We start from the raw sequence: 17,244 nt of genomic DNA, 5'->3' as shown, positions 1-17,244 counted from the left end.
GGGGCAATGAGCCCAGTATGGGCCGGTCCGGCAGCTGAGGGGGTAATGAGCCCAGTATGGGCCGGCCCGGCAGCTGAGGGGGTAATGGGCCCAGTATGGGCCGGTCTGGCAGCTGAGGGGGTAATGGGCCCAGTATGAGCTGGTCTGGCAGCTGAGGGGCTAATGGGCCCAATATGGGCCGGTCCGGCAGCTGAGGGGGTAATGAGCCCAGTATGAGACGGTCTGGCAGCTGAGGGGGTAATGAGCCCAGTATGAGACGGTCTGGCAGCTGAGGGGGTTAACAAGCAGTTAAGTAATTAATGATGGACAGGCAAGGGGTAATGGGCCCAGTGTGGGCCAGTCCGGCAGCTGAGCGGGTAATGAGCCCAGTATGGGCCGGTCCAGCAGCTGAGGGGGTAATGGGTCCAGTATGGGCTGGTCTGGCAGCTGAGGGGCTAATATGCTCAGTATGGGCCGGTCTGGCAGCTGAGGGGGTAATGAGCCCAGTATGGGCCGGCCCGACAGCTGAGGGGTTAACACGCAGTTAAGTAAATAAATAAGCAGCAGTTTCGCGCAGACCGTCAGGCGTGTGCGTCAGTCCAGCAGTTTGGGGGGTTAACGAGTATCAGTCAAAGGAATTAATGAGCTTGCAGGCAAGGGGTAATGAGCCCAGTATGGGCCGATCTGGCAGCTAAGTGGTTAACGATCAGCAGCCTATCAGTTCGCTAATTAACGAGCAATAAACAGGCAGCAGACTGTGTCAGAGCAGCAATGGAGGGGTTAACGGGCTGCAGTTAGTCAGAAAAGTCCGGTATGGGCCGGGCCGGCAGTTGAGGGGTTAAGGAGCTGCAGCTAGAAGATTAATGAGCTGCAGGCGGAGGGGTAATGAGTCCAGTATGGGCCCCGGTTGTGATATCAGGACGAGGCAGTGGAGGGGTTAATGGCCTGTGGTTTAATTTTTTTTCCTTTTCATGTTGCCCATTATGGCTTCCTGGCCCCCGGGGTCCCTGCCCCCCCCCTCCCCTCCCTGCACATACCTGACATTCCAGCTCGCTTTTGTATGTGACACCTCCGAGAGCTGACAAGGGGGGGGGGGGCTAACCACTTTTCCCTTCCCCCACCTCCGCCATCAACTGTCACCCAATCCCCCCCCCCCCCTTTCTACCTCCCCCCCCCACTGCATACACTACACACAGCCTTCCTGCTGGACCCCACAGGACCGAGCCTACCTAATATCCAGGAACACTAACAAAAAGGAGCTTGCACTCTAATGCCCCCCCCTTCCCCCTGGCAGAGGGGCCCTACATTTCCTGGGTCCGGTTTTGGATACATAAATGTATTTTATTGGGATTTTATGTGATAGACCAACACAGAGTGGAAGGACAATGATAAATGATTTTCAATTTTTTGTTAAATAAATATATGTAAAGTGTTTGGGGGGGGGGGCATTTGTATCCAGCCCCCTTTACTCCGATACCCCCAACTAAAATCTAGTGGAACCAGAAGTCACCTAATTAATAGAGTCCACCTGTGTGTCATGTAATCTCAGTATAAATACAGCTGTTCTGTGAAGCCCTCAGAGGTTTGTTGGAGAACCTTAGTGAACAAAACAGCATCATGAAGGCCGAGGAACACACCAGACAGGTCAGGGATAAAGGGCCAGATTCCCGTACGATTGCGGCCGTGTAACGTAACCCGTTTACATTACACAGCCGCAAGTTTACAGTGTTAGTGCCCGATCCACAAAGCACTTACCTGTAAACTTGAGGCGGTGTATCGTAAACACGTCCGGCGCAAGCCCGCCCAATTCAAATGGGGCGGGTACCATTTAAATTAGGCGCGCTCCCGCGCCGGACGTACTGCGCATGCTCAGTTCGCAATTTTCCCGACAAGCTTTGCGCGAAATACGGCGGCGCCACGTGTTTGAGAATTGCGACGTGCGTAACGTACTTACGCCGGGAAAAACAAAAAATTCAAAAGCGACGCGGGAACGACGGGCATATTTTTACATGGTGGAGTCATTTTACACCATGTTAATAGCAGCCCTAAATTTGCAACGTGAAACTAAGAATTGCGCCGACGTAACGACGGGAAAAACCTTCGTAGATCGGCGTAACTGCTAATTTGCATACCCGACGCTGGAATACGACGCAAACTCCACCCAGCGGCGGCCGAGGTACTGCATCCTAAGATCCGACGGTGTAAGTCCATTACACCTGTCGGATCTAAGGGATATCTATGCGGAAATGATTCTATGAATCAGCCGCATAGATAGAACAAGAGATACGACGACGTATCAGAGAAACGCCGTCGTATCTCTTTTGTGAATCTGGGCCATAGTTGTGGAGAAGTATAAAGCAGGGTTAGGTTATAATAAAATCTCCCAAGCTTTGATCATCTCACGGAGCTTCTGTTCAATCCATCATCAGAAAATGTAAAGAGTATGGCACAACTGCAAACCTACCAAGACATGGCCGTCCACCTAAACTGACCGTGCAGGGCAAGGAGAGCATTCATCAGAGAAGCAGCCAAGAGGCCCATGGTAACTCTGGAGGAGCTGCAGAGATCCACAGCTCAGGGGGGAGAATCTGTCCACAGGACAACTATTAGTCGTCTCTCCACAAATCTGACCTTTATGGAAGAGTGACAAGAAGAAAGACATTAGTGAAAGAAAGTCATAAGAAGTCCTGTTTGCAGTTTGTAAGAAGCCATGTGGGGGAGGGGACACAGCAAACATGTGGAAGAAGGTGCTCTGGTCACATGACACCAAAATGTAACTTTTTGGCCGCTACGTGTGGGGGGAAACTAACACTGCACATCAGCCTGAACACACCATCCCCACTGTGAAACATGGTGGTGGCAGCATCATGTGGTGGGGATGCTTTTCTTCAGCAGGGACAGGGATGCTGGTCAGAGTTGATGGGAAGATGGATGGAGCCAAATACAGGACAATCTTAGAAGAAAACCTACAAATGACTTGAGACCGGGGGGGGGGGGGGGTTCACCTTCCAGCAGGACAACGACCCCAAACATACAGCCAGAGCTACAATGGAATGTTTTAGATCAAAGCATATTCATGTGTTAGAATGGCCCAGTCACAGTCCAGACCTAAATCCCATTGAGAATCTGTGGCAAGACTTGAAAATTGCTGATCACAGACGCTCTCCATCCAATCTGACAGAGCTTGAGATATTTTACAAAGAAGAATGGGCAGAAATGTCCCTCTCTAGATGTGCAAAGCTGGTAGAGACATCCCCAAAAAGACTTGTAGAGAAAGGGGGTTCTACAAAGTATTGACTCCGGGGGGCGCCATACAACACATGACATCTCACCGCCAACTATGACCACACTGACTCCGATCACATGACATCTCACCGCCAACTATGACCACACTGACCCCAATCACATGACTTCCCACTGCCAACTATGACCACACTGACCCTGATCACATGACTTCCCACCGCCAACTATGACCACACTGACCCCGATCACATGACTTCCCACTGCCAACTATGACCACACTGACCCCGATCACATGACATCTCACCACCAACTATGACCACACTGACCCCAATCACATGACATCTCACTGCCAACTATGACCACACTGACCTGGATCATATGACTTCTCACTGCCAACTATAATCACACTGACCCCAAGCACATGACATCACACTACCAACTATGACCACACTGACTCCGATCACATGACTTCCCACTGCCAACTATAACCACACTGATCACATGACATCACACTGCCAACTATAACCACACTGACCATGATCACATGACTTCCCAGTGCCAACTATGACCACACTGACCCCGATCACATGACATCTCACCGCCAACTATGACCACACTGACCCCGATCACATGACTTTCAACTGCCAACTATGACCACACTGATCACATGACATCACACTGCCAACTATAACAACACTGACCCCGATCACATGACTTTCCACTGCCAACTATGACCACACTGACTCCGATCACATGACTTTCCACTGCCAACTATGACCACACTGACTCCGATCACATGACTTCCAACTGCCAACTATGACCACACTGATCACATGACATCACACTGCCAACTATAACCACACTGACCATGATCACATGACTTGCCACTGCCAACTATGACCACACTGTCCCCGATCACATGACATCACACTACCAACTATTACCACACTGACCCCGATCACATGAATTTCCACTGCCAACTATGACCACACTGTCCCCGATCACATGAATTTCCACTGCCAACTATGACCACACTGACCCCAATCACATGACTTCCAACTGCCAACTATGACCACACTGACCCTGATCACATGACATCTCACCGCCAACTTAGACCACACTGACCCCGATCACATGACATCTCACCGCCAACTATGACCACACTGACCCCGATCACATGACTTCCCACTGCCAACTATGACCACACTGACCCTGATCACATGACATCTCACCGCCAACTTAGACCACACTGACCCCGATCACATGACATCTCACCGCCAACTATGACCACACTGACCCCGATCACATGAATTTCCACTGCCAACTATGACCACACTGACTCTGATCACATGACTTTCCACACTGCCAGCTTTCACTATATTGGCTCAGTTGATCACATGACCTCACCTTACTGCAAGCTTTCTTTACATTGGCTTTGAGTGATCACATGATATATCAATGACAGTTTTCATTACATTGGGTCTGAGTGATGACAAGATATCCAACTGCCAGCTTTCACTATGTTGGCTTTGGTCACATGACCTCATCTCACTGTTAGCTTTCACTACACAGGCATAGAGATCACATGACCTCAACTTACTGCCAACTTCAACTACATTGGTTCTGAGTCATCACATGACATTATTATACCGTTAGCTTTTACTACATAATTGCAGTGATCACATGACATGAGCACACTGCCAACTTCCATTACATGGACCTCCTTCAGACATCCCCGTATCTGGACCTGGACCCCAAGAAAAAAAAAAGACCCCCCCCCCCTTTCTCAGTGTGGCACATACGTATCTGCATCACAAAAATTCCTACCTGTGCATTTGGTGCGGCCATCTTTCTCTTCCCTCCCGGCGGTGCAGACACACTCTCCCGCCGCCGGTTTCGCCCACTCGCCGTCCTCCTTGCAGTACATGGTAGGTCGTCTCCCAAGCGACCCCTCCGCTCCTTCCACACAGCTGCCCTCTGCAGATACCACCAACCCATCCGGGACAGTCTCCGGGAAGGTGGCCAGGGAAGCCACCACGGCAGGGCACAAGCGGTAGTAGACTCGGACAGCCAGTACCGCCATGCATGCCCCCTGATCCTGGAAGGCCAAATAAAATCCAGCCGACTTCAAAGGGCCCAGGCGCAGAGTCTTGACATTGGACCGCATAGAACCTGCACTGCCGCGGGCACTTGGTCTGGCCAAGGTGTCAGCTGCCACGGTGTCCACCTTCACCCAGGGGTTCTCCATCCAGGGAGGAAAGTGCTCGTTGGCCAGGTCGGAGTTGGCCTGATAGTAGTAGAGGTTGAAGGTCTCTTTGCAGGTGCGGCCGGCCCGGGAGATGGAGGCGCACTCCATCATGGTGAATGTTATCTCCACGTAGGCAAGGTGGGCCGGCCCGCGCCGGATGTAGTTGGTGCGCAGCCAGTTGTTCTGACCCGCAAGATGAGCGTTGCAGATTTCGTAAGTGCGGACCGGCGTCTGCTCCTCGTCCAAGCCCGACGTCTCATCCCACTGAAGAAGAGAAGGAGCCGAAATTAGATGGACACATTGCAGAGAGAGCGAGAGAGCGCGAGAGATAAGAGAGTGAAAGAGATAGATGAGAAAAAGAGAGATAAGAGAAGGAAGGAAAGATGTACAAGGTGAGAGGATGAAGGAAAAAGAGAGATAGAGACCCTTCACACACAAATATATCATGGGAATAATATTCTATAGAAATAAAAAGAATGAATATGATGGAGGGAGTAGGGGGAGTGATGAAGAGAGACGGAAGAGTAATGAAGACAGACGGAAGAGTGATGAAGAGAGAAGCGGGAGTGATAAAGAGAGAAGGAAGAGCGATGAAGATAGAAGGAAGAGCGATGAAGAGAGAAGCGGGAGTGATAAAGAGAGAAGGAAGAGCGATGAAGAGAGAAGCGGGAGTGATAAAGAGAGAAGGAAGAGCGATGAAGAGAGAAGCGGGAGTGATAAAGAGAGAAGGAAGAGCGATGAAGAGAGAAGCGGGAGTGATAAAGAGAGAAGGAAGAGCGATGAAGAGAGAAGCGGGAGTGATAAAGAGAGAAGGAAGAGCGATGAAGAGAGAAGGACGAGCGATGAAGAGAGAAGCGGGAGTGATAAAGAGAGAAGGAAGAGCGATGAAGAGAGAAGGAAGAGCGATGAAGAGAGAAGCGGGAGTGATAAAGAGAGAAGGAAGAGCGATGAAGAGAGAAGGAAGAGCGATGAAGAGAGAAGCGGGAGTGATAAAGAGAGAAGGAAGAGCGATGAAGATAGAAGGAAGAGCGATGAAGAGAGAAGCGGGAGTGATAAAGAGAGAAGGAAGAGCGATGAAGAGAGAAGCGGGAGTGATAAAGAGAGAAGGAAGAGCGATGAAGAGAGAAGGAAGAGCGATGAAGAGAGAAGCGGGAGTGATAAAGAGAGAAGGAAGAGCGATGAAGATAGAAGGAAGAGCGATGAAGAGAGAAGCGGGAGTGATAAAGAGAGAAGGAAGAGCGATGAAGATAGAAGGAAGAGCGATGAAGAGAGAAGGAAGAGCGATGAAGAGAGTAGGAAGAGCGATGAAGAGAGAAGCGGGAGTGATAAAGAGAGTAGAAAAAAGGCAGATAGATGAAGAGAGAAAGACGAAGAGGATGCGATAGAGAGAGGAGAGAGAAGGGGAATGATGAAGAGAGAAGGAAGAGGGATGAAGAAAGGAGAGAGAAGGGGAAGTGATGTAGAGAGAAGGAAGGGGGATGAAGAAAGGAGAGAGTAGGGGGAGCAATGAAGAGAGAAGGAAGAGTGATGAAGAGAGAAGGAAGAGTGATGAAGAGATGAGAGATGAGAGAAGGGGGAACGATGAAGAGAGGGGAAAGGTGAAGAGAAGTAAGTGATGAAGAGAGAAGGGGAAGCGATGGAGAGAGAAAGAGGAGTGATAGAGAGAAGGGGGAGTGATGGAGGGAAAAGGGGGAGTGATGAAGGGAGAGGAGGGATGGAGAGAGAAGGGGGGTGATAAAGAGAGAAGGGGGAGGAGCGATGGAGAGAGAAGGGGGAGGAGCGACAGAGAGAGAAGGAGGAGCGATGGAGAGAGAAGGGGGGGGGGCGATGGAGAGAAAAGGGGGGTGATGGAGAGAGAAAGAAGGTGATGGAGAGAGAAAGAGGAGCGATGGAGAGAGAAAGAGGAGCGATGGAGAGAGAGAGAGGAGCGATGGAGAGAGAAGGGGAAGCGATGGAGAGAGAAGGGGGAGGAGTGATGGAGAGAGAAGGGGGAGGAGTGATGGAGAGAGGAGGGGGAGAGATGTAGAGAGGAGGAGGAGCGATGGAGAGAGAAGGGGGAGTGATGGAGGGAGAAGGAGGAGCGATGGAGAGAGGAGGAGGAGTGAAGGAGGAGCGATGGAGAGAGAAGGAGGAGCGATGGAGAGAGGAGGAGGAGTGATAGAGAGAGGAGGAGGAGTGATGGAAAGAGAAGGGGGAGCGATGGAGAGAGAAGGGAGAGCGATGGAGAGAGAAGGAGGAGCGATGGAGAGAGAAGGAGGAGCGATGGAGAGAGGAGGAGGAGTGATAGAGAGAGGAGGAGGAGCGATGGAGAGAGGAGGAGTGATAGAGAGAGGAGGAGGAGTGATGGAGAGAGGAGGAGGAGGAGGAGCGATGGAGAGAGGAGGAGTGATGGAGAGAGGAGGAGGAGTGATGGAGAGAGGAGGAGGAGGGATGGAGAGAGGAGGAGGAGTGATGGAGAGAGAAGGGGGAGTGATGGAGAGAGGAGGAGGAGGAGTGATAGAGAGAGGAGAAGGGGGAGTGATGGAGAGAGGAGGAGGAGTGATGGAGAGAGAAGGGGGAGTGATGGAGAGAGGAGGAGGAGTGATGGAAAGAGAAGGGGGAGTGATGGAGAGAGAAGAGGGAGTGATGGAGAGAGAAGAGGGAGTGATGGAGAGAGGAGGAGGAGCGATGGAGAGAGGAGGAGGAGTGATAGAGAGAGGAGGAGGAGCGATGGAGAGAGGAGGAGTGATAGAGAGAGGAGGAGGAGTGATGGAGAGAGAAGGAGGAGCGATGGAGAGAGAAGGAGGAGCGATGGAGAGAGGAGGAGGAGTGATAGAGAGAGGAGGAGGAGCGATGGAGAGAGGAGGAGTGATAGAGAGAGGAGGAGGAGTGATGGAGAGAGGAGGAGGAGGAGGAGCGATGGAGAGAGGAGGAGTGATGGAGAGAGGAGGAGGAGTGATGGAGAGAGGAGGAGGAGGGATGGAGAGAGGAGGAGGAGTGATGGAGAGAGAAGGGGGAGTGATGGAGAGAGGAGGAGGAGGAGTGATAGAGAGAGGAGAAGGGGGAGTGATGGAGAGAGGAGGAGGAGTGATGGAGAGAGAAGGGGGAGTGATGGAGAGAGGAGGAGGAGTGATGGAAAGAGAAGGGGGAGTGATGGAGAGAGAAGAGGGAGTGATGGAGAGAGAAGAGGGAGTGATGGAGAGAGGAGGAGGAGTGATGGAGAGAGGAGGAGGAGTGATGGAGAGAGAAGGGGGAGGAGCGATGGAGAGAGAAGGGGGAGTGATGGAGAGAGGAGGAGGAGTGATGGAAAGAGAAGGGGGAGTGATGGAGAGAGAAGAGGGAGTGATGGAGAGAGGAGGAGGAGGAGTGATAGAGAGAGGAGGAGGAGGAGTGATGGAGAGAGGAGGAGGAGTGATGGAGAGAGGAGAAGGAGTGATGGAGAGAGGAGGAGGAGTGATAGAGGGAGGAGGAGGAGGAGTGATGGAGAGAGGAGGAGGAGGAGTGATGGAGAGAAGAGGAGGAGTGATGGAGAGAGGAGGAGGAGTGATGGAGAGAGGAGGAGGAGTGATAGAGGGAGGAGGAGGAGGAGTGATGGAGAGAAGAGGAGGAGTGATGGAGAGAGGAGGAGGAGTGATGGAGAGAGGAGGAGGAGTGATAGAGGGAGGAGGAGGAGGAGTGATAGAGAGAGGAGAAGGGGGAGTGATGGAGAGAGGAGGAGGAGTGATGGAGAGAGAAGGGGGAGTGATGGAGAGAGAAGAGGGAGTGATGGAGAGAGGAGGAGGAGTGATGGAGAGAGGAGGAGGAGTGATGGAGTGACAGAACACGCCCATTACCTGCCCGTCCACATTGGGGAAGGTCGTCCATCGCAGGTCGGAGGTCTCTAGTTTGGTGTTCATGAGTGTGACTGCGGAGACACAAAGACAGAGCGTCACTCAGAGCCCAGAAATCCCCCCAATACTTCCCTCCATTGTATAATATAATAATACAACACAACACACGTTACAAAGCGAGGGAGTCTCCCTCCTCCAGCTGCACAGCCAACAATCATTCAGTTGTTTTTTTTTTTTTTACCGGATGTACAATCCATTCCAGGCTTTGCTTGGAACTCTATTATTTTTCTTCTTATAGCTCCTCATATATCAAAGTGCTAATGGCCCCACCCCTTTAATATGGCCCCGCCCCTTTAATATCCTCCATACATTACTTACTGGAAATGACCCGTCTATGAATCACGCGGAGAGCGAGGAGTGGGGAGCAGGGAGCGAGGAGCGAGGAGTGGGGAGCGAGGAGTGGAGGGCGAGGAGCGAGGAGTGGGGGGCGAGGAGCGGGGAGCGAGGATCGGGGATGTATGTAATCAGTAGCGGAGTCCTGTAATGTCAGTCATGGATCAATGAGGAACATCTGGAGTCCTACTGATACCCCATTACTGGCCGACTTCAAAGCTGAAGCTTAATCTGCTTATATTTTGACCCCCCCCCCCTCCCCCCCGCCAAATCAACATGATAATGAGATTCATAAATAAAACCTTTCAGTTCTCATTACATGTCTTATTTTACTTTTATAATATTTGTCATCATTGGGTCTCCGGGCTTCTCTATGCAGTGCAGGCAGACCGTGGCTGGTGGGAGGAGCTTCCTGAAAACATCACAGCCCTCCTCTCAGGAGCCCTCTGTCCTGAAACAAGCAGTGGGCTGTCTCTTGGGAGGAGTTATGCAAATATCAAAATGCCCTGATAGGTGGATGTCAGGCTGGAGGAGTGGGCATTTCTGGGCCAGTTGATTCCTGGGGCCCTAAACCATTTTCCTCCAATTCCTGGGGCCCTAAACCATTTTCATAGATTTTCTGGGGACCTAAACAGTTTCCTTCAGTTCCTGGGGCTCTAAACCATTTTCCTCCTATTCCCGGGGCCCTGGACCATTTTCCTCCTTATCATGGGGCCCCAGGTATTGGAGAAAAATGGTTTAGGGCCCCAGGAACTGAAGGACATGATTTAGGGGCCTAGGAATAGAAGGAAACAGTTTAGGGATCCATGAATTGGAGGAAACGGTTTAGGTATAAACCGTTTCCTCCAATTCATGGGGCCCTAAGCCATTTCCTCAAATTCCTGGGGGCCCCTAAACAATTTTTCATCCAATTCTTGGGACCCTAAACTGTTTTTCTCCAATTCCTCTTGGGACCCTGTCCTCCAATCCTTGGGGCCCTAAACCATTCCCTGGGCCCTAAATCACCTCCTCCAATTCCTGGGGCCCTAAACCGTTTTCCTCCAATTCCTGGAACCCTAAACAATTTTCATCCATTTTGTGGGGCCCTAAACAGTTTCCTCCAATTCATGGGGCTCTAAAACCTTTTCCTCCAATCCCTGAGGCCCTAAACCATTTCCCTTCAATCCCTGGGACCCAAACCATTTTCCTCCTTATCATGGGGCCCCAGGTATTGGAGAAAAATGGTTTAGGGCCCCAGGAACTGAAGGACATGATTTAGGGTCCTAGGAATTCAAGGAAACAGTTTAGGGATCCTTGAATTGGAGGAAACAGTTTAGGTATAAACTGTTTCCTCCAATTCATGGGGCCCTAAGCCATTTCCTCCAATTCCTGGGGACCCCTAAACAATTTTCCTCCAATTCTTGGGACCCTAAACTGTTTTTCTCCAATTCCTCCTGGGACCCTGTCCTCCAATCCCTGGGGCCCTAAACCATCCCCTGGGCCCTAAATCACCTCCTCCAATTCCTGGGGGCCCGTAAACCATTTCCTCCAATTCCTGGGGGCCCGTAAACCATTTCCACCAATTCCTGGGGCCTTGAACCATTCCCTGGGGCCCTAAATCATCTCCTCCAATTCCTGGGCCCCTAAACCATTTTTCTCCAATTACTGGGGCCCTACACTTTGTTTCCCTTTAATTCATGGGGCCCTAAACTGCTTCCCTCAATTCCTGGTGTTCTAAATAATTTCCCCTCAGGCCAATTTTGGTAAATCCCACCGGAAGTCCCGAAATTGGCACCCCCAGCACAGGAGACAACGTATTTCTAAGACTAAAATTATGCAAGCTCCTCCTTCTAGCTCTTCTAAGGACGTCACCACACTGGTACCTCCCATCCTTAGTACTCCCCGCCTCTCAGGAGCAGACGATCTCCCTACAAGCCTGATTCTATCTTTCAAGCCGGTAGGTGGCCGCCCAGCACCCGCGGCTGAGTCACCGACTGGGAGAAGAAAGGGTATCAGTGATACCTGAGTGTATTGTGTGACGTCGGGGAATCCGGCGTTTGTCCTTTGTTTTCCGTGTCGCCGGGAGCGCAATACCATGTGACAATGGAGCAGCTGCCAGGTACAGGTGGCACGGAACCCTTTGTCTATTGTCCTGGAAAGCTGGCATTGTACAGAACAGACTGCGAAGGAGGAGGGGGGCACAAAGTGGAAATTTTTTGGATGGAGCGGGGGAAGGGTTGGGGAAATATCTTCTCACATTTTGTAGCGACCCCCGAAACAGGAAGTCAGGGGGAATCTCCCCAACGGGGGTCCCAATCCCTTCCTTCCCCAATGCCATGCAAAACCAAATAAATGAACGCCAACACTGCAGACGCCAGAAGTTTGGCGCCGGTAAGGATCTGTGACTACCGAGTGGCGTTCGGTGACTTTGGCCCCGCCTCCTTCCCACCAGCCAATCAAGGAGCCTCTATAGGCAATATTAAGGTGGGACAGCATGGGGCAGACTCAAGGAAACCTGAGCAAACTACAAGGGGGATTAAATACGATCAATCTCCTCCAATTCGTGGTCCCATTGGGGGGGGATTTTCCTTTACTTCCTGTCTCAACACACAACAGGAAGTGATATTAAATCTCTCTCTTAGTTGTCACCAGAACAGGTATCCCCATTAGAAAATGTCTCATCTCTTTCTGTTCTGGTGACAACTCAGAATTGTGTATTTCTCATAATTTTTTAGGGCCCGTTCGCGTCACGTCAAAAAAAATAAAAATAATAATAATAAAATGTAATAAATAAATACTAAAAAAAGTAATAAATAAATAATAAAAAAAAATATTAAATAAATAATAAAAAAAATGTAATAAATAAATTATAATAATAAAAAATATGTAATAAATAAATACTAAAAAAAGTAATAAATAATAAAAAAAATTATTAAATAAATAATAAAAAAAATGTAATAAATAAATTATAATAATAAAAAATATGTAATAAATAAATACTAAAAAAAGTAATAAATAATAAAAAAAATTATTAAATAAATAATAAAAAAATGTAATAAATAAATTATAATAATAAAAAATATGTAATAAATAAATACTAAAAAAGTAATAAATAAATAATAAAAAAAAGTATTAAATAAATAATAAAAAAAATGTAATAAATAAATAATAAAAATTGTAATAAATAAAATAAAAATTATTAAATAAATACACTTCAGCCTTTGACACACACTATGAATTTTTTCCCATGTGATGTCATGTCCTGGCATTGTGCAATCATTGTTGAATGTTTTTTTTTTTTATATACAACATTTATTTGTAATAAATATTTTTTATAAACAATATTTTTAAATTAAATTACCTTAAAAAAAATCCAAATAACGAGGTTAATACTGTAACTTTTAATAATTAAAGCTTTTTTTTTTTGTGTTTGCTTTGTTCGTAAATATTTTTTTACACTTTTAAAATATATTTACCCGTTTTACATTGAAATAAAGTGCAAAATGTAAAAAAAAGAAATAAAAAAAATGGTTTTATTCACTTCTATTCTATAAACTATTAAAAATTAAAGCTTTTTTTGTGTTGGCTTTGTTAATATTTTTTACACTTTAACATATATTTACCCGTTTTACATAAAAAAATATATAATAATAATTTATTTAATTTGTAAATAACTTTTTAATGCTGAACCGTTTTAACTATCTACGCATAGTGCTTTATGGCAGAACAGCATGTTGAAGGGTAATACCACTTCAACCTTTGATACACAGGGGAGATCCACGTACCTTTGCGCCGGGCGCAGCGTATCTAAGATACACTACGCCGCCGTAACTTATTTATTTTATTCCGAATCCTCAAAGAATTTGCGCCGTAAGTTACGGCGGCGTAGTGTATCTCTGGCGGCGTAAGGGCGTGGAATTCAAATGGATGTAATGGGGGCGTGTTTTATGTAAATAAGTCGTGACCCGACGTAAACAGCGTTTTTTTTTAACTGCGCATGCGCCGTCCGTGGGGGTATCCCAGTGCGCATGCTCGAAATTAAACCGGAACCAGCCAATGCTCACGACGGTGACGTCATTCTACGCAAATTCCTATTCGCGAACGACTTACGCAAACGACGTAAAAAATTCAAAATTGGACGCGGGAACGACGGCCATACTTAACATTGAGTACGCCTCATAACAGCAGCTTTAACTATACGCCGGAAAAAGCCGAACGCAAACAACGTAAAAACAATGAGCCGGCCGGACGTCCGTTTGTGGATCGCCGTAAATAGCTAATTTGCATACTCGACGCGGAATTCGACGGGAACGCCACCTAGCGGCCGCTGAAAAATTGCAGCTTAGATCCCACGGCGTGCTAAGACGTACGCCTGTCGGATCTAGACGAGATGCCGTCGTATCTTGTTTTGTGGAAACAAAACAAAGATACGACGCGGGAAATTTGAAATTACGCCGGCGTATCAAGAGATACGCCGGCGTAATTTCTTTGTGGATCTGCCCCACACTATTCATTTTTTCAATGTAATGTAATAAACAATATATTTTAATTAAATTACCTTTAAAAATCCAAATAACGAGGTTAATACTGTTACTTTTAATGATTAAAGCTTTTTTTTGTGTTTGCTTTGTTAATATTTTTTAAACTTTTAACATATATTTACACGTTTTACATTGAAAAAAAGGGGCAAAATGTAAAAAAATAAAAAATATTTTTTTCACTTCTATTCTAAAAACGATTAATATTTAAACCTTTTTTGCGTTTGCTTTGTCCATTAATATTTTTACACTTTTAACATATATTTACTCGTTTTAACACTTCTAAAAAAAAACACAAAATGTAAAAAATAAATAAAAAAAATGTATTTCCTTTGTAAATAACTTTTTAATGCTGAATAACCATCTACGCCTAGTAAATTATGGTGGAACAGCAAGTAGCTGGGGAATACACCTTCAACCTTTGCTACACACTATGAATTTATTCAATGTAATGTCATATCCTGGCATTGTGCAATCATTGTTGAATGCATTGTTTATTTTAAAATATAAAACAGTTTCCTGATTTATTAATAAATCATTTTTATAACAATATTTTTGAATTAAATTGCCTTAAATTCCAATAACGAGATTAATAATGTTGCTATTAAATAATTAAAGTTTTTTTTTTTGTGTTTGCTTTGTTAGTTGATTTTTTTAATTTTTACACACATATATTTACCCGTTTTACAAAAAAAAACATAAAATGTAAAAAAAAATTTTATTATTAAATTGCCTTAAAAAAATCTCAATAACGAGATTAATACTGTTACTATTAATAATTAAAAAAAATGTGTTTACTTTGTTAGTTTATTTTTAAACTTTTACACATATATTTACCCGTTTTACATTAAAAAAAAAACACAAAAATTAAAAAAAAAAAAATTAAATTGCCTTAAAAAATCCCAATAACCAGGTTAATATTGTTACTATTAATAATTAATATTTTTACACTTTTAACATATATTTACACGTTTTACATAAAATAAAATAAAAAAACACAAAAAAAAAAAAAAAATCTATTAAAATTAAAAAAAATATATATATTAAATAAAATGTATTTCCTTTGTAAATCATTTTTCAATGCTTTGCACCATTGCTGACAGCTGAAGTGTAAACCATGCCGTTACGGTAGGTATCGGTAATGGCGAGTATTGTTGGCTTATGGTAAATGGAATGTGGCCGTCCTCTTCTACATAGAGAATGACTATACACAGGAACAATGCCCAATATACACACAGATAAGATTACCTATATATAAAGCTGACGTCTTTCATGTGTATATCTAAGAAAAACACAGACCCAGGTTCCTCTTAACCACTTAGGATCAGACCGGAGATGAAGGGTCCTTTAAACACAGCGGGTGCTGAGGCCGATATGTCATTGACAACCAGCACCGTGCTGTATGAGGCTGGCACTGAGAAAACGAGGATGGGTGGCACTGGGGTTTGGTAAGTAGATGGATTACAGGTCTAGTAGGGTAGGGAGATGGATTATGGGTCTAGGAAGGTATGGAGATGGGTTATGGGTATAGTAGGGTACAGCTATGGATGCAGCAAGGTATGGATATGGATCATGGGTCTAGTAAGGTACAGAGATGCAATATGGGTCTAGTAGGGTACGGAGATGGATTATGGATCTATGGAGGTACAGAAATGGGTTATGGGTCTAGTAGGGTATGGAGGTGGATTATAGGTTCAGTAGGATACAAAGATAGATCATGGGTCTAGTAGGGTATGGAGATGGAGATGGATTATATAGGTACAGAGATCATAGGTCTAGTAGGGTATAGATGGATTATGGGTCTAGGAGGGTACAGAGATGAATCGTGGCTCTAGTAGGGTACGGAGATGGATTATGGGTCTAGTAGGGATGGACTATGGGTCTAGGAGGGTATGGAGATGGATTATGAGTCTAGGAAGGTAAGGAGATGTATTATAGGTCAGGTAAGGTGTAGATATGGACTATGGGTCTAGGAAGGTATGGAGATGGATTATGGGTCTAGGAGGGTAAGGAGATGGATTATGGGTCTGGTAAGGTGTGGAGATGGATTAGGTCTAGAAGGGTACGTTTGGAGATGGATTATGGGTCTAGTAGGGAATGGAGATGGATTATGGGTCTAGGAAGGTACGGAGATGAATCGTGGGTCAAGGAAGGTACGGAGATGGATTATGGGTCTGGTAAGGTATGGAGATCGATTATGGGTCTAGAAGGGTACGTAGATGGATTATGGGTCTAGGAAGGTACAGAGATGGATTATGGGTCTGGTAAGGTATGGAGATGGATTATGGGTCTAGTAGGGTATGGAGATGGATTATGGGTCTAGGAAGGTATGGAGATGGACTGTGGGTCTAGAAGGGTACGTATATGGATTATGGGTCTAGAAGGGTACGTAGATGGATTATGGGTCTAGGAAGGTATGGAGATAGATTATGGGTCTGGTAAGGTATGGAGATTGATTATGGGTCTAGTAGGGTATGGAGATGGATTATGGGTCTAGTAGGGTATGGAGATGGATTATGGGTCTAGGTACGTAGATGGATTATGGGTCTAGTAGGGTAAGGAGATGGATTATGGGTCTAGGAAGGTACGTAGATGGATTATGGGTCTATGAAGGTACGTAGATGGATTATGGGTCTAGGAAGGTACGTAGATGGATTATGGGTCTAGTAAGGTACGTAGATGGATTATTGGTCTAGTAAGGTACGTAGATGGATTATTGGTCTAGGAAGGTACGTAGATGGATTATGGGTCTAGGAAGGTGCGTAAATGGATTATGGGTCTAGGAAGGTACGGAGATGGATTATGGGTCTAGGAAGGTACGGAGATGGATTATGGGTCTAGGAAGGTACGGAGATGGATTATGGGTCTAGAAGGGTACGTAGATGGATTATGGGTCTAGGAAGGAACGGAGATGGATTATGGGTCTAGGAAGGTGCGTAAATGGATTATGGGTCTAGGAAGGTACGTAGATGGATTATGGGTCTAGGAAGGTACGGAGATGGATTATGGGTCTAGGAAGGTACGGAGATGGATTATGGGTCTAGGAAGGTACGGA

The 17,244-nt window shown here is 46.2% G+C and overlaps 1 protein-coding gene across 2 annotated transcripts in view; it reads right to left on the bottom strand.

Annotated features, from left to right (window-relative positions):
- The window catches only part of EPHB4 (EPH receptor B4), a 79,297-nt gene that overhangs the window by 23,920 nt on the left and 38,133 nt on the right, over nt 1-17,244 (bottom strand). For both annotated transcript variants that reach the window (XM_040347050.1, XM_040347051.1), the window contains exons 2-3: nt 9,283-9,353; nt 5,050-5,734 (exon numbers count right to left, since the gene is read on the bottom strand). In XM_040347050.1, the coding sequence (XP_040202984.1) occupies nt 5,050-5,734; nt 9,283-9,353 (756 nt within the window). The remainder of the gene's footprint in view (nt 1-5,049; nt 5,735-9,282; nt 9,354-17,244) is intronic.

The sequence above is a fragment of the Rana temporaria genome, chromosome 3, assembly GCF_905171775.1.
Source record: "Rana temporaria chromosome 3, aRanTem1.1, whole genome shotgun sequence".
Lineage (NCBI taxonomy): Eukaryota > Metazoa > Chordata > Amphibia > Anura > Ranidae > Rana > Rana temporaria.
This window is presented reverse-complemented; position numbering and strand designations above follow the sequence as displayed.